The 25,997-nt window shown below is 36.0% G+C and overlaps 1 protein-coding gene across 1 annotated transcript in view; it reads right to left on the reverse strand.

Moving 5' to 3' along the window:
• The window catches only part of LOC139959749 (uncharacterized), a 150,099-nt gene that overhangs the window by 40,445 nt on the left and 83,657 nt on the right, over nucleotides 1-25,997 (reverse strand). Inside the window, exons 60-86 of the mRNA XM_071957583.1 lie at nucleotides 24,803-24,913; nucleotides 22,723-23,058; nucleotides 22,001-22,114; nucleotides 21,519-21,632; nucleotides 19,929-20,042; nucleotides 19,130-19,243; nucleotides 18,547-18,660; nucleotides 17,677-17,790; nucleotides 16,946-17,059; nucleotides 16,188-16,301; nucleotides 15,540-15,767; nucleotides 12,720-12,833; nucleotides 11,941-12,051; nucleotides 11,642-11,755; nucleotides 10,972-11,085; nucleotides 9,465-9,578; nucleotides 7,353-7,466; nucleotides 6,329-6,442; nucleotides 5,938-6,051; nucleotides 5,427-5,540; nucleotides 4,553-4,666; nucleotides 3,881-3,994; nucleotides 2,895-3,008; nucleotides 2,207-2,320; nucleotides 1,507-1,620; nucleotides 644-757; nucleotides 12-125 (exon numbers count right to left, since the gene is read on the reverse strand). Coding sequence (XP_071813684.1) covers nucleotides 12-125; nucleotides 644-757; nucleotides 1,507-1,620; nucleotides 2,207-2,320; nucleotides 2,895-3,008; nucleotides 3,881-3,994; nucleotides 4,553-4,666; nucleotides 5,427-5,540; nucleotides 5,938-6,051; nucleotides 6,329-6,442; nucleotides 7,353-7,466; nucleotides 9,465-9,578; nucleotides 10,972-11,085; nucleotides 11,642-11,755; nucleotides 11,941-12,051; nucleotides 12,720-12,833; nucleotides 15,540-15,767; nucleotides 16,188-16,301; nucleotides 16,946-17,059; nucleotides 17,677-17,790; nucleotides 18,547-18,660; nucleotides 19,130-19,243; nucleotides 19,929-20,042; nucleotides 21,519-21,632; nucleotides 22,001-22,114; nucleotides 22,723-23,058; nucleotides 24,803-24,913 — 3,408 coding nt within the window. The remainder of the gene's footprint in view (nucleotides 1-11; nucleotides 126-643; nucleotides 758-1,506; nucleotides 1,621-2,206; nucleotides 2,321-2,894; nucleotides 3,009-3,880; nucleotides 3,995-4,552; nucleotides 4,667-5,426; nucleotides 5,541-5,937; nucleotides 6,052-6,328; nucleotides 6,443-7,352; nucleotides 7,467-9,464; nucleotides 9,579-10,971; nucleotides 11,086-11,641; nucleotides 11,756-11,940; nucleotides 12,052-12,719; nucleotides 12,834-15,539; nucleotides 15,768-16,187; nucleotides 16,302-16,945; nucleotides 17,060-17,676; nucleotides 17,791-18,546; nucleotides 18,661-19,129; nucleotides 19,244-19,928; nucleotides 20,043-21,518; nucleotides 21,633-22,000; nucleotides 22,115-22,722; nucleotides 23,059-24,802; nucleotides 24,914-25,997) is intronic.

The raw sequence follows: 25,997 nt of genomic DNA on the forward strand, positions 1-25,997 counted from the left end.
GTAAATCTTACCATTTTCACAGTTATCTCCAGAGTAGCCCGGCAGACATCGACATGAATAACTATCAAGGAAGTCGGTACAAGTGCCTGTGTTTTGACATGGATTGCTGAAGCATTCATTGATTTCTGTAAAGAAAAATAAATCAAAACAAACTTTACAATTCAGTTCAGGGTCAGTTCATTTCCAATAGTGTAAAACAAGCAAGGATTTTCAAAGTAGGAATACAACAAAAAGCAGAGGAGGAGGGCTGAAGAAGACAGCCACTTCGACCAGCCAGCTCTCTCGATAGCAAAATATAAAAGACAAATAGCAAAAAACAAATTGTAAAAGGAATAGATGAGGAAAGAAGAGTAAACAAAAAAAAAGCTTACAAAAGAAAAAAGGATCATGAAAGAAAATGTAATTTATCTGTACCCAAGAAACAATTGGCCTTTTTAATTCTTTTGGCATATGTTTATGAGAACCTAACTTTCAGGCCGATGTTTTTAGCTTTTTTTTACCAATCGGAACCGTGACGGATTGTCATGAAAGTAGTTGTTCTCTTATTGATACCTAGTAATCTGCAATTTAAAGAAATGAATAGTCTGGGAATAGGTGAAGTTCACTAGTACTATTACCATAACCCACTCTGACTGTTACTCACCAGTTTCGCAGTTGTAACCACGGTAACCAGGGATACATTCGCAGCTGTAGGAGTTTGCCCCGTCGATGCAGGTACCGTTGTTCTGACAAGGATCGCTGTTACATTCATTGATTTCTGAAAAATCAATTCAGTTCAAACGTAAAACAAGACACGATGAGTTATCCGGTACTCTTTTATTAATGTTTTGCATTATGTGATGTCAGGTTTATTTTCTTTCAAGATCGACCATTAGAATGAAAGACTAAAAAAAATACCTCAAAAAATAATTTTTTTCCTACGTTCATTCTAATATGATACACCACAAAGTCTTTAATGATGGAATGAAAACCTTAGAGTGTAGTTGGCTTGTTTGTATTTATTTAACAACAGTTTTGTGGAGACTAAGAAAACTAATTCTTCATTGTTTATTTCACATTTGAGCGTCCAAAGTCAGATGTACAAACTTGCTATAAAACTAACTCAGATTATTCTGCCAGCAATCGTTTTTCTATTTCATATAACTCATAACTTCATATGTATGTATGTATTGTATGTATTTTAGATCCTCCTGCAAGCAGGAACTCGCGAAGAAGCCATCATTGGCATATTAAAGCCCAAGCTGACCGAAGTCAGTCTCTTAGATTCATATTTAAAGTCCATGATTATGAATTGTCAATTGTCAACAACTCTGTAACTGGACGATAAACATTAATCTGGGAGTGACTCGAACTCTGGACCTTATGATTGAAAGGCACCGGCGTTAAACACTGAGCTAACACTCCCTAAAATGAGACTATTTGAGACTCCCTGAAACTCCCTAACTATGAGGCTAATGAGACTCCCTAAAATGAGAACATAAATGAGACTATTTTTATTTTTTTTACCAGAGTCACAGGTGTTGCCCGTCCATCCTGGCAAACATAGGCAGCTCCATTGGTTCAGTAAGTTATCACAAGTGGCTCCATTTCGGCAAGGATTACTGATGCATTCGTTTACCTCTGGTTGAAGGAAACAAAATTAAATAAGAATTTAAAAAAAATTCAACCAACCAAGGAACTAGAATAACATTAAAAATAATAGAAATCAGAAAATGATATAAAACTCTACATATCCACCCACTCCTTATTCAATACTTCCCATAGAGTCTTAATGTTGGACAAAAGAGGGTAGATTAGATTTATGATAAGCATAATAAGCTGTTAATGGACATCATAGACATTGCTCACAGCAAATGAACACAACAGAATACTCTAAATGTTTGAAGAATGCAATTGTCTTTTTCCATTGCAATTTCGTCAATATTTTAAAAAGGTGATTATTTTATACTGGATACTTGTCAAGAAATAGAGTAAACATATAATGTCTTTCATAATTATTATGTTTGGTAATGTTGCAGATCCCTGCTCAATTTTAGTAATTAAAAAATTATACATATTTTGTAAATGGGCACGACTAATTTTCTCACAATACTCTCTGTTGTCACAAAAATTAAAACTATCATTATTTACAGCTACTTGTAAACAATCTTTATTGTGTTATTCTTGGTTTTTTCTGCTTCAATCCAGAGATGTTCATATATCTCACCTTGTTGGCAATGGATTCCTCCGTAACCAGGGCGACAGAGACATGCATAACCATTAACATCATCGTCACAGGTTCCTCCATTCTGACAGGGGAAGCTGGCACATTCATTGATATCTGAAGATCATATATTTGATAGCAGTCTATTAAAAAGAATCCTGTTAAGCCTTTAAACATCTGACCATCTCACGTTTGCACACTTACTCTTCCAAAAGTAAACATGAGTTGATCTGTTTCTCACCCAGGCACTTTTTTCTTTGTGTAAAATGTGGAATTGAAAAGTAGTATGTATTAAAGATGTTTTTGGTAGCCGGTACCAATTGCTAAGTTTGAGACTGAGTTTTAGAGTGAGTTCAGAGAGAAGGAAGCCATACATATTTTCATTAGACCTTGATCTATTCTATTCTATGTTTGCGGATGTAAACTGCTTTCTATCGAACCATCTCTTTTTGACAAATTTTGCATTTCATCACTTGCTCCCCCCACCCGCTCAAATTCAGTCCCAAGACTGTCACCCAGGTGGGTGACAACGTGGTTTCAAAACTTACGAAAGATGATAAATTAACCTGTCCCTTAAATCCTCAAGAGACTGTATGTTGAACGGACAAGAGACTCATTTCTGTTGGCTGGGCTTTGAGCACAAGATAAAATCAACTTGGCTAGAATACAAAACCAGCACATGTCTACTTACCGATATCACAGACCACTCCTTCAAAGCCAGATACGCATTCGCATTCAAACATATCTTGTCTGTTGTAGCAAGTGGAACCATTCAAACAGGGGCTGCTGTTACACTCGTTGATATCTACATTAAATCAAAATCATCGATTTTAATAGATATATTGACAAATCATGAATGATCAATATAAACTCTACATTGCACTAAAATAGTGAATTGAAATGTGTATCTAATGCAAGATTAATACCAGCATCTCAAAACATCCCAATTTCCTCCCACTTCCTATTCCTTGACTATACCAATGCTTAACCACCATTAAAATGCATTTCTAGTGATAGGTCAATAAGTTCTTGCATAAAGTACCTCAAAGCATCCAACTCACAACCATCCGTTGGCTACACCACTGCTTTAAGTTCCTTTATATTGCATATCTAGTGTAAGGTCTGCAGAGCAACCCCACTCCCTAGCCCCCGGCTACACCAGTGCTATGCACCCCTTAAAATGCAATTCTAGTGTACCGTCATCCAAGATATTGCAGAAGGTACCAGAAACCCAATGCATTCCTCTCCCTACCCCTTGCCTACAACAATGCTTCACCACCATTAAAATTCATGTCTAGTGTAACCATATCCATGGTCTTGCAGAAGGTACCAGCAACCCCAAGCATCTCCATTTTCCTATTCCTTTCCTACACCAATGCTGCACTACTATTAACATCCATGTGTTAAGGTCACCAAAGATGTTACAGAGGATATCAACACCTCCACGGTCTAACTAGATCCCTACACCTTGGCTACACCAAGTCTGCACTGCCATTAACATGACTGCGAACGATAGTCCGCCACACAGAGATATGATGCTAGAATAAAACTATGTAAATATTACGTTCAATATATCAATGTTTATGCTACCCTGCTGCCCCCTCCTCATCCTCCTCCTCCCCCTCCTCATCTACAAGTGTTATCAATGCTTTATTGCTGACCTGTTTTCACACTTACCAAAGTTACAGTTATTACCAGACCAACCGGGAGCACATACGCATTCGTATCTATCCACAAAATCTTGACAGGTGGCGCCGTTGAAGCATGGCATACTTTGACAGTCGTCAATATCTGAGGAGATAAGTCAACGACAACATTAGTAAAAAAAGTAAAAATGATTGGCAATTTATACATCATCACAAAGACACCAAGTCATGAATTAGCAGAATGTTGGCCAAGTGTTTGTTAATATAAAAGTAGTAAAACAATAAATAATATTTAATGGTTCTTCCTTATGCAAAGGCATTCTAGTCTCCATTGATGGTTGAAACTGCATTTATCGGGTGAAATTTTTATCTACATTTATTTAGAAACGGTTTATCAAACCGATCGTAATTCTGTCTTCTTATCGGTTCAAAAGTTACAATGAGATTTATCTTGAGAAAACCCCGACCACTGACAGAAATGTGCTGATGACTATGAGCTGGTTCCCATAAACAGCCGGCTAAAAAACTGTCCTTTTACGATTGAATTACACTTAGACTTTATATAATATCTATCCCGTTGAAAATAATATTTAACCATTTTTTGTGACTATGTAAATATGTAAACGTTTTACTATATACATCAAAACTGGATATACAACTAAATTGTGTTATATAAAAAATTTAAAAAAAGTGGATTACGTACTTATCTGACAGTTGGTCCCTTCCCATCCAGGTTGGCATGTACAGGTATACTGGTGCTGTCCATTGTTACAAGTAGCCCTGTTCTGACATGGATTACTAGCACACTCGTTGATATCTACAGGGAAGGAGGAACAGAGAGAGCCAATCAGCTGTTAGGTAATTCATCATAAAGACAGGCAATAACTCAATGTGAAAATATGAAAGACAAGAGAATATTTAAATATTTGGTTATGATTTAATAGAAGTCTTCAGGAAACAGAAATTTAAAAACCTATTGTTAAGTACTCAGCTCCTGAAATAAAATCTACTACACTTTTTGAAATGCACATTGGTTAAATGTTTTGACACTTAATACCACAAGGCAACATAGCTAATTAAGTATGGTTAGCCAACAATTGATTGTAAATAACCAAGGAAAATGTGGAAAAGTTGGTAAATTTTAATGTAATTTACTTCTACTATGAAAAAGTCTTGGGAGAGAGAGAGATGTTTTTGTCCCTACAAATCCACCCCCCCCCCCCAAAAAAAAAAAGACACATATAGTCCCCATTTGTAATTCTAGATCTAAATCCTGTCATAAAACTTATTTTCTGACATTTACCATTTTGAACTCGAGTGGCAACTTATACACACAAGTTCCAACAATGCTGTAGTACAATAACAGGTGTGATGTGAAATGACAAAGTTTTTCCCTGTGGAATTGCTCTGGGGTTACTTCTGTAAAGATCCCTGTAAATATCTGTATTATATTTTGTAAATATCTGTCAGGAGTTATCTTAATCTTAAGTAATATAAAGAGAGGTAAGTTTAAACAGTGCTACAACCCAAGAATTCAGTTGATTATTAACAAGACATATGTTTAATTACAAGCTTACCAAGTTGACAGTTGGTTCCCTGCCATCCATCTGGGCAATCGCATTGGTACCTATTGACTCCGTTCTGACAGGTGGCGCCGTTCTGGCATGGGAAGCTGCTGCATTCGTTAAAATCTGGAAAAGTGAAACATCCACAACTTAATACTTGAGAAAATTTACAACAAAAGGCAACTAGAGTAAAGTATATCAGAATTTTTGTCATTGTTTTCATAATTTTTAAGTTTTCAATGTGTCTAAACTTCACCAAAAAAGCTTAATTGTACAAACTGATCAAAAACAATAGGACAAAACAGGTATGCTACAAAAAAGTAAATTAGACATTTATCCTAAATCCTAAATTTACCCCAAAATATGCCATTTCCCAAATTTATCTCACTAAATCACCCACAATAACTTACAATTACATTTTCTACTACCAAATGATATTGTTAAATAATATTTTGAGAATATTCAAGAAACTCAATTCACAAAGTAACGACTATTTGAAGTATAAAAAAATGCAACGACTCACCATCCATGCATGTATCTCCAATCCACCCAGGAGCACATAAACAGGTATATGAATTCGGTTGATTGATACAAGTCGCTCCGTTCAAGCAAGGATTGCTGGAACATTCGTTAATGTCTGAAAATAAATAAATACATATTAAAATCAAATACAAAGCAAAGGATATAAATACATTATTGGATTTTACGTCATTACATTTTCCTTTTCTGTATTTGAAAAAAAAACTGGACTAAATTGTAAATAACATTTCTTGTTTATGTGATCTGCACTTTGAAAACAGCTTTATTAATGAAACCAAAAACTAATGCAACTATTTAATCCATTAATCAATCAATCAATGGTTTACCATTGATGGTAAGATACTTGCAACTAACTGAACAATAATTTCACAAACCTGCATCACAGAGTTCGGACTGCCATCCAGGAGTGCACGTACAGTGGAAGCCAGCCACTTGATCCGTACAGGTGGCATTATTCTGACATGGATTACTGCTACACTCATCAATATCTGTGTGTTGTAGAGAATGCATAGCAATATAAAAGCAGTGACAAATCAGGATTGTATCTTGCAGGGTGCAAAGGTCATTTAAGCATATCAAAATTATGTAACATTTTGCATGCATAAACCAAATGTCCATTTTGACTTTTTCAAAGTTTTCTTTCAAGATTCCACAAGGATCTAAACTTGGACTGTTAAGTATCGGGTGTATTTATAATGTGCTATTTTTGGCACGAGTAATAGCTCGTCTTGTTTGTCCCTAAGCGACAATACATGACTGCTTTAGTGACAGAGAACCTGGCCAAGGTTAGAGAATTGGGGGAGGAGGAAGGGGGAGGAATTAAGGGTCAGACCAATGTTCATTGATGTTGACATTGTAGCACCAAGTATGAATGAATATCATTACTGTGAAAGTTATTGATTAGAACATGGCCCCCTCCCCAAGTACCCCGCCGGGTCCTTTGCAAAATGTGCTATGTAAAATACTCTTTCAACTACACACTTAACCCCTAACTTTTAACACCACATTTATCATGGAAACTCTAAACTACATATCCTTTCACTTCACAGAACTTTTTGACAATCCCCTTAAAAATTCATTTAACACATGAACTAACTATGCTGAGAAATTTCAAGACCTTTTTTTTTATCTACATTGATTATGCAAATACTCACACCATGATACTTCACAAACAACTTCACTATACATATTACTATTAAACTAAGCCCTTAACTGTACTTACCATCACAATGATTTTCTTTGAACCTTTTAGTTAACTATTTCACACTTAATTAACTAAATAAAGTTGATAATTAACCTATCATTAATAAACTATTTCCGAACAAAATATCTATTGTAACCTTGAAACTATAAACAACTCTAATTAATTACTTAATGACAACCTTAATCTCTACTCACCGACATCACAATTCGTTCCTTCAAATCCATCCATACAGTCGCAGGTGTATCGATTGACTCTGTCCATACAGAGTCCATCATTCAAACAAGGATTGCTGGAACATTCGTTAATATCTACAAGTTTTCAAGAGAAAAAGACAAATTACAGTACTTTTGTTTGGCAATTATTACCTTTTCCTCAATGACCCAACTTATCTGAGGTACGTTTTTCAATAATTTCTTTTTATTCGCCATAAATAGCACCATTTTGACAAACGGGTTGGTGCGACAGAAGTCGGTCACAAGTGAAAGTTCATAGAGAGAAAAAAAAAACTAATAAGAGTGCATCTTTCTGGGAAATCTCAAAGAATGTTGGCTATTACACATTAATATCATAATAAATAATCGTGCCTCATCTTTTGCAAAATTAAGAAATAAATGAAAGAAGAAAATAAAAGGGGAATGCATGAAATCTGGGTTAAACATGCAAAGATAGTGTTTGCGATCTTAGGAACTGAAAGGAAGGAAGGAATATAATTGGGATATTGCAAAATTGGATTGCAGGAAAACATTTAAAGGAAGCAGTTAACGACAAGAAGTAGAAAATTGGCCATTCTGAATATTTACTTACCGAAAATAAGCATTACGTGTTGCGACACAGAAAAACAATGACGTATAAGAAAATATTGACTGTAGCGAATTGTAGGGGAAAAAAAACCACAGAGAAGCAAAAAAAAAGGAAACCCATCACCGGCAGCGACTACATGTCTACTACAAGAAAACACAAAAGAAGACACAGATGGTGGCCAGGTTAAAAAATATTATATTTGATAAAAATCATGTTTTTAGAAAAGAAAACATAAGTTATCAGCTGATGACACTTTGCAACAAGTTTTGCAAGAGTAACACAAACGCTGGGCTAGAATAGGTAAGGAATCAACAAAGTTCACACACTTAAAATACAAAAAAAAAACATTAAAATTTAAAACAGAATCCATGTTTCTCTCAGAATATCAATTTCATGTAACTCTTGGGTTACATTAATTCCAACTGTATGTGGTCATTAATCAAACAGTATACAAGTATTGCTATGTTTACAAATTAGCACACTTATTGAAACCGTTGGTTAATAGGCCCCTACCGAGTACTGGATAACATTAATTGGTTGATTGCTAGGCCACCATTTGTCAATCCTGGGCTAACAAATAATATTTGTTTACTCTTTCAAGCTTTGATCCTGATCAGAAATGACATTATGAAGTTAAACACAATGTCCTGATTTAATATATTATCTATTATACTGAATATTCAGGTCTGCATGATATATTAGTTATATTACCTTACGTCTCTGTAAGCAGCCTCAGACTGTATTAATTTAAATGAAACTCCAACACTCAGAAATCGGATAACTACATTTTAAAGATAACACAATGTAATACAGGAGGGGGGGGGTGGGAGAAGAAAAAAACAAGTGCTGCCAATGATAAAGAAATTAAGCAGGTTTACAACATTTAAAACAATTTATGGCATACACAAATTTTAGAAAAGCAGAGTGGGTATTAAGCAAACAAGGGAGGCAGGAATGTGGAAACATTGAAAGGAAACCCAGCACCAACACAAAAATATAGCAAGAGGAATTTTTTTCTTCAATGAGTGTAGTAGACATATTTTAGCAATCGCTCAATGTGGAAAACCTAATCAAAATTCATCTTCACTAATAGATAAATATTTGATTGTAACAGAAAGATTTGGCATGCCCCATCACACAATTGCTCAAAAGGAGGGAAAAATTTAGCTGAAAGAAATTTATTGTTGCATAAATGCAAGTAAATAGTTGTTTAAATCCATGAGGGTCTAACTTAAAAAAAAAAAACAATAAATAAATAAATAAAAAAAGAAGGAATGCTGAACTAACTAATGACTCAACACTAAAATCTGCCTCATTTTTAGATATTGGACAATTTTCTAATCCATAATTTCTGATTATTTTTGCAAAAGAGAAAGAAAACATAAGTGTGCACCATGCTTTCATTCTGTTCAGATAATACAAAATTCCAGAAATTTTTCCGTAGACAAAGAAGCTATTGCGTCATGACTTTTATTCTCTTTGTTAACAAGACTCTCCGATCTAACCTTCTGCGCACGTTGGTCCCGAGAAACCCCCTGGACATGAGCAGCTGAACCGATTGATCTCATCCGCACACTGGCCTCCATTCATACATGGGTTACTGAGACACTCATTAATCTCTGTGGAATTGGGGAAAACAAAATGACAATTGATGAAAGGTTATTTTCAAAATCGGCATTCAAGAGCGAGTAATCAAATCTAAATATATCAATATATCAATTCCCAGAAAGATATTCAGTTTAACCTGATGATGACTTACTCATCGCCGTAAATTATACCCAACATTGAATAAATATTTAAACCAATTTCCAAATGGCAGATTTACTGAAGTTTACTGTATGATTTAACATTGTTAGCGATGGGTTTCCTGAACTAAGACTTGAACCAAGAAATAGCTTGAACCAAAATTTCTGAAGAAATTATTTAAAGCATGAGGTTAGGCAGAATTTTTAGTCTTGATATGTTAAAGTAAAAAAAAAAAAAAATTCTTGTTATGTTTCCTGTAACAATTCAGGTTTTCAAAATATTCAGCTTTTTCTTAAAATATTTTAATTCTCTGGAATGCTCCTTTTAGAGCAAAATGGACGATAACTATGGCTCCTAAGAACAGGCCTAAATGTTAATGCTAATCCATAGTTTTATTAAATAATAATCATAACTCGACCAAATGATGTTCTCGGATATCAAAAAAGGTGCATACTCGGATGACATTTAAAAAACCATTTGTCCTTGAAGAATTTTTGACTGCATTATAAACATGTAATACTTGAGGCCATGAAAGTCTCTGAAAAGTTTCTCCCTTTTCACTTTTGTGTTGCATATGAGACACCAACCTAATGCAGGGAAATAATTTAGTGTTCAAATATTGCATAGCAAATTTCAAGACTCTGAAATTGGTCATTCATAAAATACTACTGTTCCTGTATAAAAATAAAAAAACTGCTATACATGTTTGGACTTGTATCTAGCAATTTGACCATTTTGCATAGCATTTTGCAATGTGATGCTAGTTAAATTATTCCCTGTAGGGGTCTGTGTGTTAGACTAAGTAGTCCAGCCACTTGTATTGATGAACCTTAGACATGTTTTAAAGATCATTTCTGAAAGGTTAAACGTGGTATTAAAAATACAACCTGGACTGACAGCGGTGGTTTCTTAACGATTTACAGACTATCAATTAAGTCTTGGCCTGAAGTCACCCTATCAGAGGGGTTACAAGGTCCGAGGACTTTAAACGTAGTCAGTATAGGCCCCAAATTATAGCACACTATAATTGCTAGAAGTTTTCAAAAAGTGCTTTCCTGGGGGTCTTTACACTCCAAATTGTTCTCAAACATTTTTAAGGAACACACAAGATGACTGAATGTCCCAGTGAGAAACATTTCCTAGAAGGTTGTAATAAAAACAGATTAAGGATTTTGACCAAAGGTGACCATATTTGAATATCTAGCATATTAGGGGCCAATACAGCATACCTTTAAGGGTGAAATCTGATGCAAGTATGCTACCTACCGGCACTGCAGGTTATTCCCTCGTATCCGGGCAGGCAATCACATTCAAAAGAAGCGATTCTATTTATGCATCTGACATGGTTCACGCAGGGATTGCTGTTGCATTCATTAATATCTGTACATGGGAAAAGAATTTTGTCATAAATAACAAAACCGGCAAAACCGAAAAACAATAAAGTTTGAATATGACTACTTTTTATACTATATTATGGTTGAATTTAATATGCAAACATGTGCTATTAAAAGTAACCATAATACACATAATGATAGCTCATCTCAATAACTTTGTTTATTGTTCCATTCCACTCATTGTTCCATTTCCACCAAGATGGACAGATAACTCAATGAATTCTCAGTCAATAACACATTTCAAAAGTTTGGTAGTATGCAAGATGGTTCAAAGAATGTAACCAAATTTAAAACACTTGATACAAGAATTTAAAAAAAATTAAATGTTCTACGAAAACGAAACCTTAAACTGCGAAAACATCAAGATAAAGCATAATTTTCTGAAGGTTGAATACATCTCATCAATTCTTTCAAGGGTCAATCTTTTAAAGAAAACTTGAAAGGCAGCATATTTTAACCACTCGTCAGCCTCCAAAATTTTGGTATCTTCTACAATTAAAAAAATTATGGAAACATTACAAAATATGTTTATTAGTTATTACCTTGTCTGCACTGGGTTCCTGACCATCCAGGGGGACAGACACACGAAAAGCCATTAATGCGATCCGTGCAGACGCCTCCGTTGAAACAAGGAAATGAAAGACATTCATTGAGTTCTGTGAATAAAATGGAAACATTTGGAAATCAAATTACAAAAACTGTTTATTTATAAAGAAGGTCATTTATCTAACTTTGCTAATCTTAAACCAGTATTTTAGGTTGAAGGGTTTAAGGAAGAAAAATATTTTGTAATAATTATGTTTTAAAAAAATGTTAAGAAAAAAAAGTCCAAATTGCTTACCTTGGTCACATATGCCTCCAAAATACCCTGCATCACAATTACATTGGTACCTGTTGATGTTGTCCAGACATTGGCCATTGACACAAGGGTTACTAGCACACTCATCAGTATCTAAAAAATAAGAAGGAATTTTGGAGAGGAAAAAAAATAGATATGAATTATGATGAATACAGCTACCATCACTAATTTGTTTTTTGTTTTTAGAAGGAAAATAGAGGACTGTATATAAATCGCCTTGAAAACAGGCCGTTTACGCGGGACGGCCATTCATATTGTCCGACTTAAAGGATGTGAAGACTCGGACACAAAAAAACGTCTCATGCCGGTAATCTGACCTAGTTTCGAATGAGGTGTAACAGAAGTGTTAGACACCACCATCGATCCCAGAAAATACACACACAGCTAGCTACCGTCGGTAATTAGACACTATGTGTACAGTCAATACATACAGCTAAGGTCAATACCCACAACACAGTGTACATAGCAGCGATGGACATCTCAGGTCTAGATAAAAGATAACAAGGTATAACGTTTCATTACTGTCTGCATTTTGTAGCAACAAGAAGAAAACTTCACTTGCAAACAACGGAAAGTTAACTTTTTCAGAGAGCGGCACGTGGGGCGAGTCTTCAATGCCTTTAAATATATTTCTTTGGTACATAACATTCCTTTGACTTGACTGTTAGCTTGTTTGGCTATAGATCTGTTTTAACCCTTTGTCAAATCAGTGTACTATACTCAGAGAATATTAAGTATATCAAGAAATGATCTGAACTTACTTTGAAAACAGGTCTCTCCTTCAAATCCAGGTAGACATATACAATTAAAACCTCCAGTCAGGTTTATGCAGGTTCCCTGGTTTCGACACGGGAAGCTAGCACACTCGTCTATATCTGTGAATGAATTAGTGAAATATGCTGAGAAACGTTTTTATTATTCCAAAACTGATGGTTTGTCAATAGTGGGGAAAAAAAAGTTGAGGTCAATTGAAGAGAATTATGTTTCGGTAATTACTTTCAAAATTTTGAGCAAACTGATTCCAAATTATTTTGTTATAAAGCAAAGACTTGCACAAAGTAATTTATAAAAATTAATTAGAAAGCAAAAAAATGGTACAAACGAAGATAATCGACCATGAAAAAAAACATTGATAATGCATCCTGATATCTGTCACCATGGAAACCTAATATTTGTCATTAATATCAATGAGACTAGCATTATGAGTATATATTGATTACAGTGCAACCTCATTTAACACAGTGTTCATTCAAGTTGCCCACAGAAGCAAATTTTAAACTGATTCTACAAAGTTTCAGCTATTTAAATAGTAAGAGCAATGTTTAGATGTAAACAATAAAATGTGCAATTACAAGTAAAGGGATAAATGTAACATGAATATACATGAGTACATAAATGAATAAATGTTAGTAAAATGTGTTGAAGTTAGTATGATATTTCTAAATGTGTTTCACATGTTCAGTTTTTAATAAATAACTGTTTACGTTCAGGGAAAATGAGATGGTGATAATTTTTTATGTTACTTTAAATAAAACAAGATATCAGTATACTTAACATGTGTTGAAGCTGTAATATAATGTACCACATTTGTCTCTTTAAAGCTTAAAATTGAAATATTTGAAGGCTTCGACAGCCATATCAAATGATAATAGTACACTTAAAATAACTGTCATATCCATATTTCACGATCGGTCAAGTACCAATCGTGCGGTCAAGTAATGCTAATGCCAGCTATGATTGCAAGAATCACATTAATGTAGAAATATTGTTTGATATCAGACCAAAGCAGCCTAAGGAAGTATCCACACAGTAGTTTCACAAGGAATTTCCACACAGTAGTCAATTTCCACAAGGATTTCCACAAGGATTTCCACAAGGATTTCCACAATTTCCACAAGGAATTTCCACACAGTAGTCAATTTCCACAAGGATTTCCACAAGGATTTCCACAAGGATTTCCACAAGGAATTTCCACACAGTAGTCAATAGTTGTACGGAATAAGTGAAAACAATCATAAAGAAAAGGGGGAAAAATATACAACATTTGAGATGGAGAAATATTAAGGTTTAGAAAGAAGGCTGTATAAAATTGAAAGAGAATTTTTGAAGAAATATTAAAGAATATCATTTCTATTACAGTTCCCATGGTTATTTTTGGCAGGTGTTAGTCGTGCAATGGTGATGGTTTCGATGGTGTACAATGGTCATTTCTAACACTTACCCCTTACTGACCATTCCTCCAAAATACATTCTTGGCAGCGGTATCCTTTTCAATTCTTCTCGCTTGATGGCAACTCGCGACAAATTATCCTTCAACACTAGCGCGTTCGAAATCGCTTTGTGATGGAAAACTTAGATCGCTGGCTTAAGGCTAGTTTACATCGTGCCTCTTTGAAACCAACCGTAGAGATTTGATTCTCTACAATCTGAATATTTAGAGTGACTAGGGGTGGGGTAGATTGAAGGGGAGTGATGCACATAAATTAAAAAAAAAACCTTGTGAATCAAAAACTACTGCCCTTAATGGAAGCCTATCAGGGGCGTATCCAGGATTTTCCACTAGGGGGGGCGTCACGCATGAATGATCGCCGTCCTGGGGGATGGGTCTAAGGGGAGGGGTGGACAATTTTTGCTTTCGAAGAAGGGCTGAAATGCAAAATGGTGCCATATGTGATCCATTTTTCGACCTTAATAATAAAGCAACATTTCCAGTAAAAATAGACACAAAATGCACAATTTAGTATGGCTGGCATGTCACTTATGTTTATAGTGATAATACAAACACAATTACCATCTATGTTTCTAAAACTATTATGCCGCCGAACTTCGCCAGAACCTTTTTTTTGGCAAACAAAAAATAAAGCATACGGGAGGGGGGGAGGGGGGTTGAGCGAGCACCGACATCTCACATAAAGGTCGTCATCAATTTTTTTTTTTTGGCTAAACTTTTTTTTTTGGTGACGGCTAATAGGGGGGCGCGTGCCTGTTGCGCCCCCCCTGGATACGCCCCTGGCCTATCCAAGCTTGTGCTTATATAAGATTATAAGTGGATTGGGATGATGTAGGAGCATTGGCAGCCCAAAACCAACATCAATTCCTTTCAAACAATGGGCACCAGGGTTATTCAATAATAGAAAAAAAAAATTCTATAGGATTTCCAGCCATGTGTATTGTTCAGAACTCCTGATAATTGTTTGAACTATTGAAACTATATAAAGGCAGTGCATTCTTGCTGATTATAAATCGACCCCTACCATTCCACAAGAGGTAAAAAAAATGATAACATTGCTATAAGCAATTATCAAATGCATTGTTCTAGCATCTTACCTATGGAGCAAATGTGTCAGTCCATACTCTGATAATAAATTGGTTCCTACCATTCCACAAGAGGTAAATTGAAGATATCATATCACTGATACAAAATTCAATATCAAGTGCAGTGTACTAGCATCTTACCTATGTAGCAAAGTGTGTCAGATCTACTCTGATAATAAATTGGTTCCTACCATTCCAAAAGAGGTAAAATAAATTTGAATAAACTGGTGTTATAGTATAATATTACCATGTTCACTGAATCTTACCTATGGAACAAACTGTACCGGTCCATCCTGGCTGACAGTCGCATGTAAACTGATTGACCTCATCCACACAGCTGGCTCCATTCAGACATGGATTACTGATGCATTCATTGATATTAATGGTACACTGCTCTCCCTCCCAACCAGGCAAGCAGTTGCACTGGTAATTATTTCGCCCATTGATACAGTTACCTCCATTAGCACAGGGTGTAGAGTCACACTCATTAAAATCTGTTGAATGGATTTAAAATAATATTATTATACTGTCCCATATATCTCCTATAAATATATATTTAAGTATATATATATATATATATATGTTGAGACTAGTGGAACACTAGTAGTTGTAACTCAGAGTTTTAGCGTTGAGCGATCATCAGACAACTCAGAACATATATTCCGCTCATATATATATATATATATATATTTATGCATGTGTCTCATATATGTCTTTTATATGTTCATGACAATCACAGGGCAAAGATTTGAACTTCTACCAATGTTGACAGATGGCAACCGAAAGTGACAGGTTATTAAACTGTGCATAAAGTACTTAAAAGCTTACCAAGTCCTTCCGGGCAAAGACGAGCAAAATTGCTTATGTGGTGAGGAAACAGGTAAGTAAGGAAGCTATGTAATCACAGTTCTTACCTACTGCACATAAATCACCAGTCCAACCCATTGGACAGGTGCAGTTGAAGAAGTTCTGGAAGTTACTGCACGTTGCGCCGTTGTAACAGGGATTGCTAGCACACTCATTGTAATCTATTAAAGAAACAAAGGTCATGAAAGCAGACAATGTATTATATACATGGATTGTTAAAGCAGCAATAATCTCTTCACAAGAATCCATTTAACCCATTTCACTAATTATTTTTTTCTTTAAATTTTCACTGCATTTTAATCATTTTTCACTGCAGTTGTCCAATTTTTAAAAATCATCTCATCTTAAATCAGTGACCATTTGGACTTTTAATAAATGTATTTATCATATTATCAGGCCCAAATCCATCTCAACAGAATTGAATGTATTATTTGAACCTAAACATGTTTTTTTTTTTATATAAGGCAGTCGCCAATATCACACATTTAACATTAAAACTGTATTGAAATGAAAAGTTGCTTTTTATTGGGACAAACTATCTTCTCGGTGTGATTACATTGTAACTTGACCTCACAGCATGAACATCCTTTAGAAAATGACTTTTGCAGAAACTGTCTAGAGCTGTTATTAGCATCAGACTGAGCCCGATTATTTTTACTCTCCCTGGCATTGCTTAGCTACCTCTCTGGCGGACAGCGCTTGGCAGGTTGCCAGACTATTTTTGAGCCCTGTTGACTGCAACAATCTAGTTTTAAAGCATTTGTCAAAAGGGCAAAAACTTTCACAGTACATGTTGTATACTTACCATCAAGACAGTTAACACCTTGCCACCCTAAAGCACACTGGCATTCATAAGCGTTCTCCCTGTTATTACAGGTTGCTCCATTCCCACAAGGGGAGCTTAAACATTCGTTGACATCTGACATCAAAGGGAAAGAACAGAAGACATAAAATTTCAAGAAACTATTAAACATGTGAAGAAAAGAGGTGGAAGCTCAGGGGTAGAAGGTAGTACCAAGAGGTAGAGGTGGGGCTGGAAAATGGGTGGGCATGAGGGTGCATGGGGGTCAATAGATATTTCAGCTTATCCCCCCAGCAAAAAAAACTGTGTCTGAAGATCACATGACATCTTGGAAGCTTGTATGACAAATTATACAGAGAATAGTAACAACAATAAAATGGCCATCATAAAGTTTAATGTATTTCAATAGAAGTGAAAATATTCGGTACAACAACCGGAGAAATATTTTGAAGAACAAAGATAAGAATTACTGACAGAAGAAAATTGTCGACCCAAGAATGGATAGCCATTGGGTTAAGCTCAAAGCGAGAATAGTAACGATGATAAAATGACCACAATTTAGTAAAAAGTCATTTATTCATTTTGTGAAAATATGTAGTTTACAACAATTAGAGAGCCCATTTACAAGAACATGTATAAGATTAATTCACATATGAACTTGAAAATTAACCTGAAAATGAATAATGATTTAAGCAAGCAAAAATACAATGTGTAACAATGTATAAGTTACATACCTAATTGACAGTTGACACCTTCCCAACCAGCCTGGCACTGGCATGTATATCCATTGACTCCATCAACACAAATGGCAGAATTCTGACAAGGGTTACTGCTACACTCATTCACATCTGAAAACAATAAATAAAAAAGAAGGCAAATCAAGTTTAATTGATTGTTAAATTTCACTTATCAAAAGAAAGACATGAAAAAATATTGACATGACAGGACGTTAAGATATGAATTTTGTTGACGTGTTTTATATTTCCATTTTAAGCTTTCCTATTTGCACATCTGTGAAGAGAAACCGTAAACTGCAACTGAAATTTAAATACTGTTATTGACTATCTACTATGTTGCTATGGTAATATGACTGTTCTGGCATAGGCAAATACAGATGAAATTGGGATCTTAACAAGAATAACGGTAGGACAAATTAAACTTCATATTTGAGATGTCATCCCTCACTTGTAAACACCTAAGAGCACCAATAGAAATGAGACTCTCCAACTGAGGCTCAGAAACAGACAAATTTGCTTTAAATATAGTTATTTTGTCATAGCAGTTTTTGGTTACATTTGGCTGATATGATTTTTACCAAAAATTAAAATCTAAGATTACAATTGGTCAAGCCAGGGCATCCTTTTAGATTATTAATTGTATCACATGAATGGTTAAGTAGCAAATATTTATCCAAAAAACTTTAAGATTCCGGACAGACACCTTTTTCATGAAAACTTTTACTATTTTAAATTAAGTTCATGCAAATTGGAAAGTGGGAAAATTTCGTTTCCTTGGTTCAAAATCTTCTTTCAGATGCTACCTTAGTTATCAAATCATAATCAGAATATTTATTCAAACCCATACAGATGTAAACCGAGACTTACTTATGTCACAAACTGATCCCACGAAACCCTCTGTGCAGAGGCAGTTAAATCTGTTCTGATCGTTGACACAAGTAGCTCCATTGAGACATGGGTCACTGCCACACTCATTTACATCTAATGAATATGCAAGAGCAAGAAAGAAAGCAAACAGAACTGTTCAGAAAGCTGTCGAGTTTGGAAATTGACATAAATTGACATAAATGATACACGACTCATGAATAATCAGGCTATATTTTCATTCTTTACCCATTAAAACATCAAATAAAAATTTCAAAGAAGCAACAAAAAATAAAAACATGAAATGTTTAGCTAGAACATGATTAGAACCAGTGGATCTCGGGATTACAATTTTGATTGTACTCTCGCCTCATTTGGTGGTGACCCCGATGTTACCACTATTTTGCTTGGAGGTGCCGGGCAGAACCCACGGTACCTTTCTTACCGTCTGACCAGGGATCGCGCCTTCAGTTGATAAGCTCAGACAGTGATGGGAAAAAATTCAGGAGAAGTTTGGTGGTTTTTTTATGCAACATTCTGTCAGTGTCTGGTAAATTGAAATGAGAGGTCACTGTTTGGTACCTACCTTCGTTACATACTATCCCTGTCCAGCCATTAAAGCAATTACAAGAAAACAATGCCACTCCATCCACACAGAAGCCTCCATTCCGACACGGATTACTGTTACACTCATTGATGTCTGTAGAAAAGCGAATAATAAAAGAGAGAATAAAATAGAATAATAAATAATTATAAACTTGAATGAATTCATAGTCCAAGAATTGCCTGTTAAACCTACCTCTCTCCTATGTTCAACACACTTCCCTATCTAAGTAGTCCCAATAAATTGACAATGCTTACAACAACACCCCTATGAAGAGGATAAGGGACTGCTACCGTCTAACAGCCTTTTGAGAGTTTCTAAAGGTTTTCATCCAGGCGACAGAACAGATCGTCGCATATATGCAACATAACTTCCTTCATCACTTGAATCGATTGTTCCACCAATAGGGTCTCTTTTCTTTTTGCATATTCGACAAATCGCTCACACAGCTAGGTTGATTGAGCTATTAATCTGACACAGTCGGCAAGTTTACTAAGGTAAAGCTAGACACTCTTTAATTAGGCATCTGTTGTGCAAGAGGTACTATACATCTTACCGGTGAGAGTAGTAATAAGAAAAATTGCCACAAGATAGATCCTATCATTTATGGAGCAACCAAAACATGTTGGGAATGCATTTTTTACAAACTTTTTACATTTTTTCATAATGAAGACATGTGAATGCAGTTTCTAAACCGAAATAAAACCATGTAAGCTACTTAAAAACTTTGTTGAAAATCTTCATAGTAAATGTGCAATTTCTGTGTTTTCTTTCAGCTCACCAGTTTGACAAAGAGTACCCTGGTACCCTGGTGGACATTGGCAAGTAAATCCATTGATTAAGTCATTACAAGTGCCCCCATTGAGACATGGGTTACTGCTGCACTCTGAGATTTCTGGAAAACCAAAGAAAAAATCAATCAAAATAACATATAGTATCATTTTAAAAAAAAGAAAAGCAAATAACAAAGGTGAAAGATAGAAGTAACATTGTAAAGATTTAAGAAAAAATAAATAATTAAAACAGTGACCATGGAATGGATGTGAAATATTTGTAAATTATATGGACAAAAACCTGAAGAACACTGCAAGAACTCAGGGATTAGATTTATCACTCATTTAGACAGCTATGATATTCCATGAATGTACCAATTTATCTAATAAATACCCAAGCATAGTATGTAGGCCTATATGAAGGTGCACAGTAGAAGGAGTAGAGGGTTTAGAAGTACGTTCGAGTTGTAGCCATTTCACAGGACAGATTGGTTCAATGAAATGTGTTTGTAAAAGCCAAACAATATGGGGTAATCCATATGCTAATTTATGGGTCCTAGTTTAGAAGGGGTTATCCCAGGGAAGGGTGGTGCCACGTCTGGGGCAGCCCAATGGCTTAAGTCAAGCTAGCTAATCTATTATATTTAGTCTCCTATTGTCGTTTTGGCCAACTGCCTCCATCAGCTGAAAGACTCTGCCTACTATTTTTGTATGCCTATTCCTAATTCTAGTACTCTGTTGGTCTAATTTATAGGGGTTTCTTGGAGGGTAATATAAATGTTCCAATCGTGATGGACCTGAAATTGCTCAGACTTGAATACAAACACCTATACCAGTGCTTCTCAACCGGAGTCCATGCGGACCACCAGGGGGGAATTGAAAAGTCTTGGGGTGAATTGAAAAGTGGGAATTGGGGCGAATGGACTTCTTCCTATCTAGCATTCAGTGCTGTAACAGATATTCTAACCAAGGAATTGTAATGTTCATCATAATAGCATGTGAAAAATAGTGATTGAAACATTACATGGTACGTTTATGTAGAAAACATTTGTGGAGGTGGGAATGAGGAAACACTTTTTCACCCAGGTGGGGAATCTGAGAGGAATGGGTGAGAAGCACGAACCTACACAAACAGGCGCGTAGCCAGGAATTTGCAAAGGGAGGGACGAACCTGTAGGCAAACTATCAGAGCCGTAGATTCTGCATTGAAAACTATCTAAGCGTTGCACCATGAGTTGGTGCTATGCGTACAAGAAAATTTTGGCTGAAAATGCCTCCCAGATCGCTGGAAATGGCACTTCCCATGCCTTGTAAGTTGTATCTAAGCTCCCCCCACCCCTTGGCTAGGCGCCTGTACACAAACTATGCTAATTTATACACAATACAGAACAGAGAGGAAATGCTACTTGTAAGGGGGAATTTTGAGTATGGTCATGCAACCAGTGAAAACATTTTGATATATTTCCTCACTGAATGTGCTCACAGGTATACATAAAACGATGCACTTGAACTACAAATGCCATTCATAGTCTCAGAAAAGTTTTGAAAGTAAGAGATTAAAAAATGAAAAATAAATTCAACATATATATTTCTCTTACCGATATCACAGCGTTGTCCCCTCCATCCAGGTACACAATTACATGTGAAACTGTTGAGTCCGTTGAGACAAGTTGCTCCGTTCAAACAAGGGTTAGAGCCGCATTCATTAATATCTGGGTACATGGGGGGGGGGGGAGAAAAAAGGAGAAAAGTATTTAAGCCATCCAGACCTAGGTTGCTGGGAAGTTTGCATCCCAATATATCTTTCCAACATGTAAAATTAATGTGATAAAACACTACTGTACAAATTTGTTGGTTTTATATGACTTGGAAAGCTGTGCACTATTTTGCTGGCAAAATAATGACAGATTTTAAAGATATGACATTTCAGCATCTCAAATAGCCTACCGTAAAACACTCTGATGATGATACAAGACACCCACCCTTCCCAGGCCACCAACCTCTGACCCGTCCCCTACCCTCTCAGACCCCATCAATTGGTTTCTGATAAGTCAATGAGTCAAACGAATCATTCATTTACCAGTTTCACATTGGTCTCCTTCCCATCCTGCTACACAGTTGCAAGTAAATGTGAATTCTCCATCTATGCAGGTTCCACCATTCAGGCAAGGAACACTGACACAAGCATCAAGATCTACAAGAAATGAAAGAATTGCAAGTATTATTAGGTCATAATGGCTGGAAATTAATAAACCTCTGTCACAATGGTTTCTTTTTAGACTGGATTAGACAACAACAAAAATACGTTGTCTAAAATGTACTACAAATTTATTTACAGAATAAGAATCTAGGGGAAATTGTTTACAACAGCACCTACATAAAAACAGTGCTAATGAAAAGCAGTTAACTGGATTCATAAAAGATAAAGTGTGCTTTTTTTTTGGTCCTCTGCCAAAGTTCATAATATCTGACTGATCGATACTATTAGTTCTTCTAATCACTTTAATTGTTATCAAAATTATTTATTCCCCATCCCATATAGTAAAGAGGTTAAATGCAAGGGAAAAATTCTAGGAAACTTTAGGAATTAAGGGGGCAAAAAGCTCAAAGGAAGCCGACAGCATATTCTCAGCACATTACATCTATGTTGAACAGAGATTTAGACCAAAGTTTGCTTTAAATAAGAAAACCTTTTGACTTCTCATTTTGCAATGACTTCTGTCTTAAGAGTTGGAATTACATGTCTGTATAATAACATCTTTCATCAAGAAAAGTGTTTCATTTGACAAGAAAAGGACTTACCAGATCTGTAGCTTAGACTCCAGCCAGGCAGTTGGTTATTAATATCGGTGGTGAAGAGAATCCATGCCTCGTTATCGATCACAGAGAATGTTCCTGGATTTGTACTGCCAGTATACTGTCCCTGGGCTATGTTGTAGTCGGCTAATCCACCGCTACCATACTCAAAAAAGTCCTTGTCTATCTCGATATCAAATGCATCAAGAGTAAACTCTATCTTTTGGGCATTTGCTACCCGTATCAAGTAGATACAGGTTGACCTTGACTCATAGTTGTTTGGATAATTGGGGGACCGTATAACACCCGAGTTTTCATGGTAGTTGCTACCACAGCTTTGCCCTGACGGAATTAAAAAGAAGTAGTTTCTTAGTGGAGACTTCACGTGGTTTTAAATGCGCCCTATCTTAAGAAGCTTTCAGCGTGCGTGCACCCATTTAAAGCAGCTTTAGGGCCTATGCTAGTTGGTCTCGGCTTTTTTTTTATTGTTTTGATTACCTTGCTGACTTTGATGGAAACTTTGCAATTACAAGAAATGTTACAATATTGGCATTACCTTCCTTTTGTTCATTATCGGCATTGCTATCCTTTTGTTTTTTCAAGAAGATGTATATTTTCCCTGATTGACTGAGAGTTTCACCAATCAAAGAGATCAAAATCTTACATACCTGAAAGTGTTACTTTGGTGCATGGAACCGGCACGGCCACTACAAATGTACATTAATTAGCTGTCGGGTCAACTGACACAAGCTCAGCCTCATAATTAATATAACCCATAGTGGCGGAACCAGAATTTTCAAAAGGAGGGGGTGTGAGCCTGGGATGATTGTTGCCTACTCCCACATAGGGACTGATTCTTTTCCATCCAAAAATTTAGAATTCGTCCATAACTAGTACCCCTACTACCCCTGTTAAAATTAAAGGATGCATCCTAGTTGAGACATAATTAGGCCATGAATTACGTCTATACGCAAAGTTGCTCTTACAGCCAAACTACTACTATACCCCCTCCCCTTCTCCAGGATCCGCACCTAGCTAGACCTTTACTTCTAGGACTGACATATTCTTCGCAGGCCCTACATATTAGTAACCTTGTTAGTGTTAGGCCTATTTGACAAGCGTAGCACGGAATATAACATACTGTAGCTTGCAGTAAGCCTAGGTATGCAACGCTGTTGTTACAAATAATACCAACATTCCGAGCATCACTATTGGTAAAAGTACAAACAACCTATCCATAATGCAACAATGAGAATATTTCACCATTTCTGATGTCCAGTAACTATGTTGGCGCTTTGGTCTTTAACTTCAGAAGCATTAGAACTTTGGATTGGATCGTCTGCTACCCCTCTGTATCTGCGTTATCTCGTAGATTGCCTCGTTTGCGGAGATTGTCATGGCCCGCCAATTACAATCTATGTAACGCTAATCAAGTACGTTTTGTGACTTTTGTTGATATATTGGGATTTAAAATGCCAAATAGGTTGGCTTAAATGACTCCCTTTGGGAAGGGGGGGGGGGTATTTTCGACTTGCTTGGCGACAAAACTTTAACGGCCGAATAATGCAAATTTCTGCCTAATTACCAACATAAGTGTTGTATAAATCATTGCGTGGTTATAGATGACATTAACTGCGATTGCGTATATCCCAACTGACGATGTTCCTCCTGTTGTGATATGATATAGTTACATGCACCCGAAAAGTTCTCGGGCAAGAAACCTGAATTAACGCCATAAAGAACCAATAAACAAGTCTATCCAATACATAAAATATTGGACTCGAGTATCATTACACCTTCGGTGCTCTAAATTGCAGACTCGGCCTTTAGGGTTTTTGATCAAAACATTTCTAACACTTAATGTAATGTCAATGAAAATGTAATATACAGCATGGTGGCACCTTCGAATCCCATCTCCCGATCCGAAATGATATACTTTCATTTGCCTTCACACTCTGTAAGTACTGCATACGTTGAAAATTTGTTATGTCCAAATTTAAATGGCTAATACCAGTATTACCCAGGTTCTCACTTATACGTCAGTGCAGAGATATATGCATTTCGGATAATCATACAACTAACGTACCTGTCTCGACATTACAGTTAGTGTCCATCCATCCGTATTGGCATCGGCAAAGATAGCCCCGCTCTTCCTCGACACATTGCGCAAAGTTTCGACAAGGGTTACTGTTACAAACTGTCCGAAATAAATAGAATAAAATAAATATATTTCATTGCATGATTGTAATCAGCTTGTTAGATGTTTTTATTATTTATAATTAATGCATATATACATTTAGCACTGAGAAGTTATGGACCTTCAATTTCTAAAGAAGTCAAATCTGTTCCCTTTTTTGTGACTAGGTCGATGGGAACTTCGAACAACGAAGATTCAAGATAGCACAGGGCTCCGGAATCAGAAGGGATGGCTTGTTCACCCAGACCCTCAATTGTGGCTTCGACAATGGCATAAAGCCAATTATCACAGAGCATTAGGTAGTAATGTAAATATTCCCTTAATTATGATCCTATTGCTGAACCTTCTAAAGTATTACTGGCCGTTGGGTGAATGCGGGATGGAGGAATAAGGGGGGGGGGGTGCGGTAAGGGAGGATGAAAAGTTTCACCGTGTTTTCAGTAAACTGTGTATGCCCCCAAAAAGGGGAGAATATCTATATAGAAAAAGAGATATATCTATATATATATATATATATATATATATATATATATATATATATATATATGTATAATATATATTATAAACACACACACATATATATCTTTATCTATATATCTATATTTATATAATATATGTATCTATATATAAACGCACACACAATATATGTATCTATATATAAACGCACACACAGCTAGCTAGCTAGCTAGCTAGCTAGCTAGACAGACAGACAGACAGACAGACAGACAGACAGACAGACAGACAGACAGACAGACAGACAGACAGACAGACAGACAGATAGATAGATAGATAGATAGATAGATAGATAGACAGATAGACAGATAGACAGACAGACAGACAGACAGACGGACAGACAGACAGACGGACAGACAGATGGACAGATGGATAGACAGATAAATTTTCTCCATTTTCTCGGGACAGTTGACCATTTATCATGTTATTTTATTTCTATTGCTGTAAACACCTCACCATAAACATGACTATATGTATATAATCCCACGACCCCACCCACTGTACATATGTAAATATTCCTAACAAAATACAGCAGAAAAAGCTTCTGTAGTTGTAAAAGTTCATTACGGCA

Source organism: Apostichopus japonicus, chromosome 19 (genome assembly GCF_037975245.1).
Source record: "Apostichopus japonicus isolate 1M-3 chromosome 19, ASM3797524v1, whole genome shotgun sequence".
NCBI lineage: Eukaryota > Metazoa > Echinodermata > Holothuroidea > Aspidochirotida > Stichopodidae > Apostichopus > Apostichopus japonicus.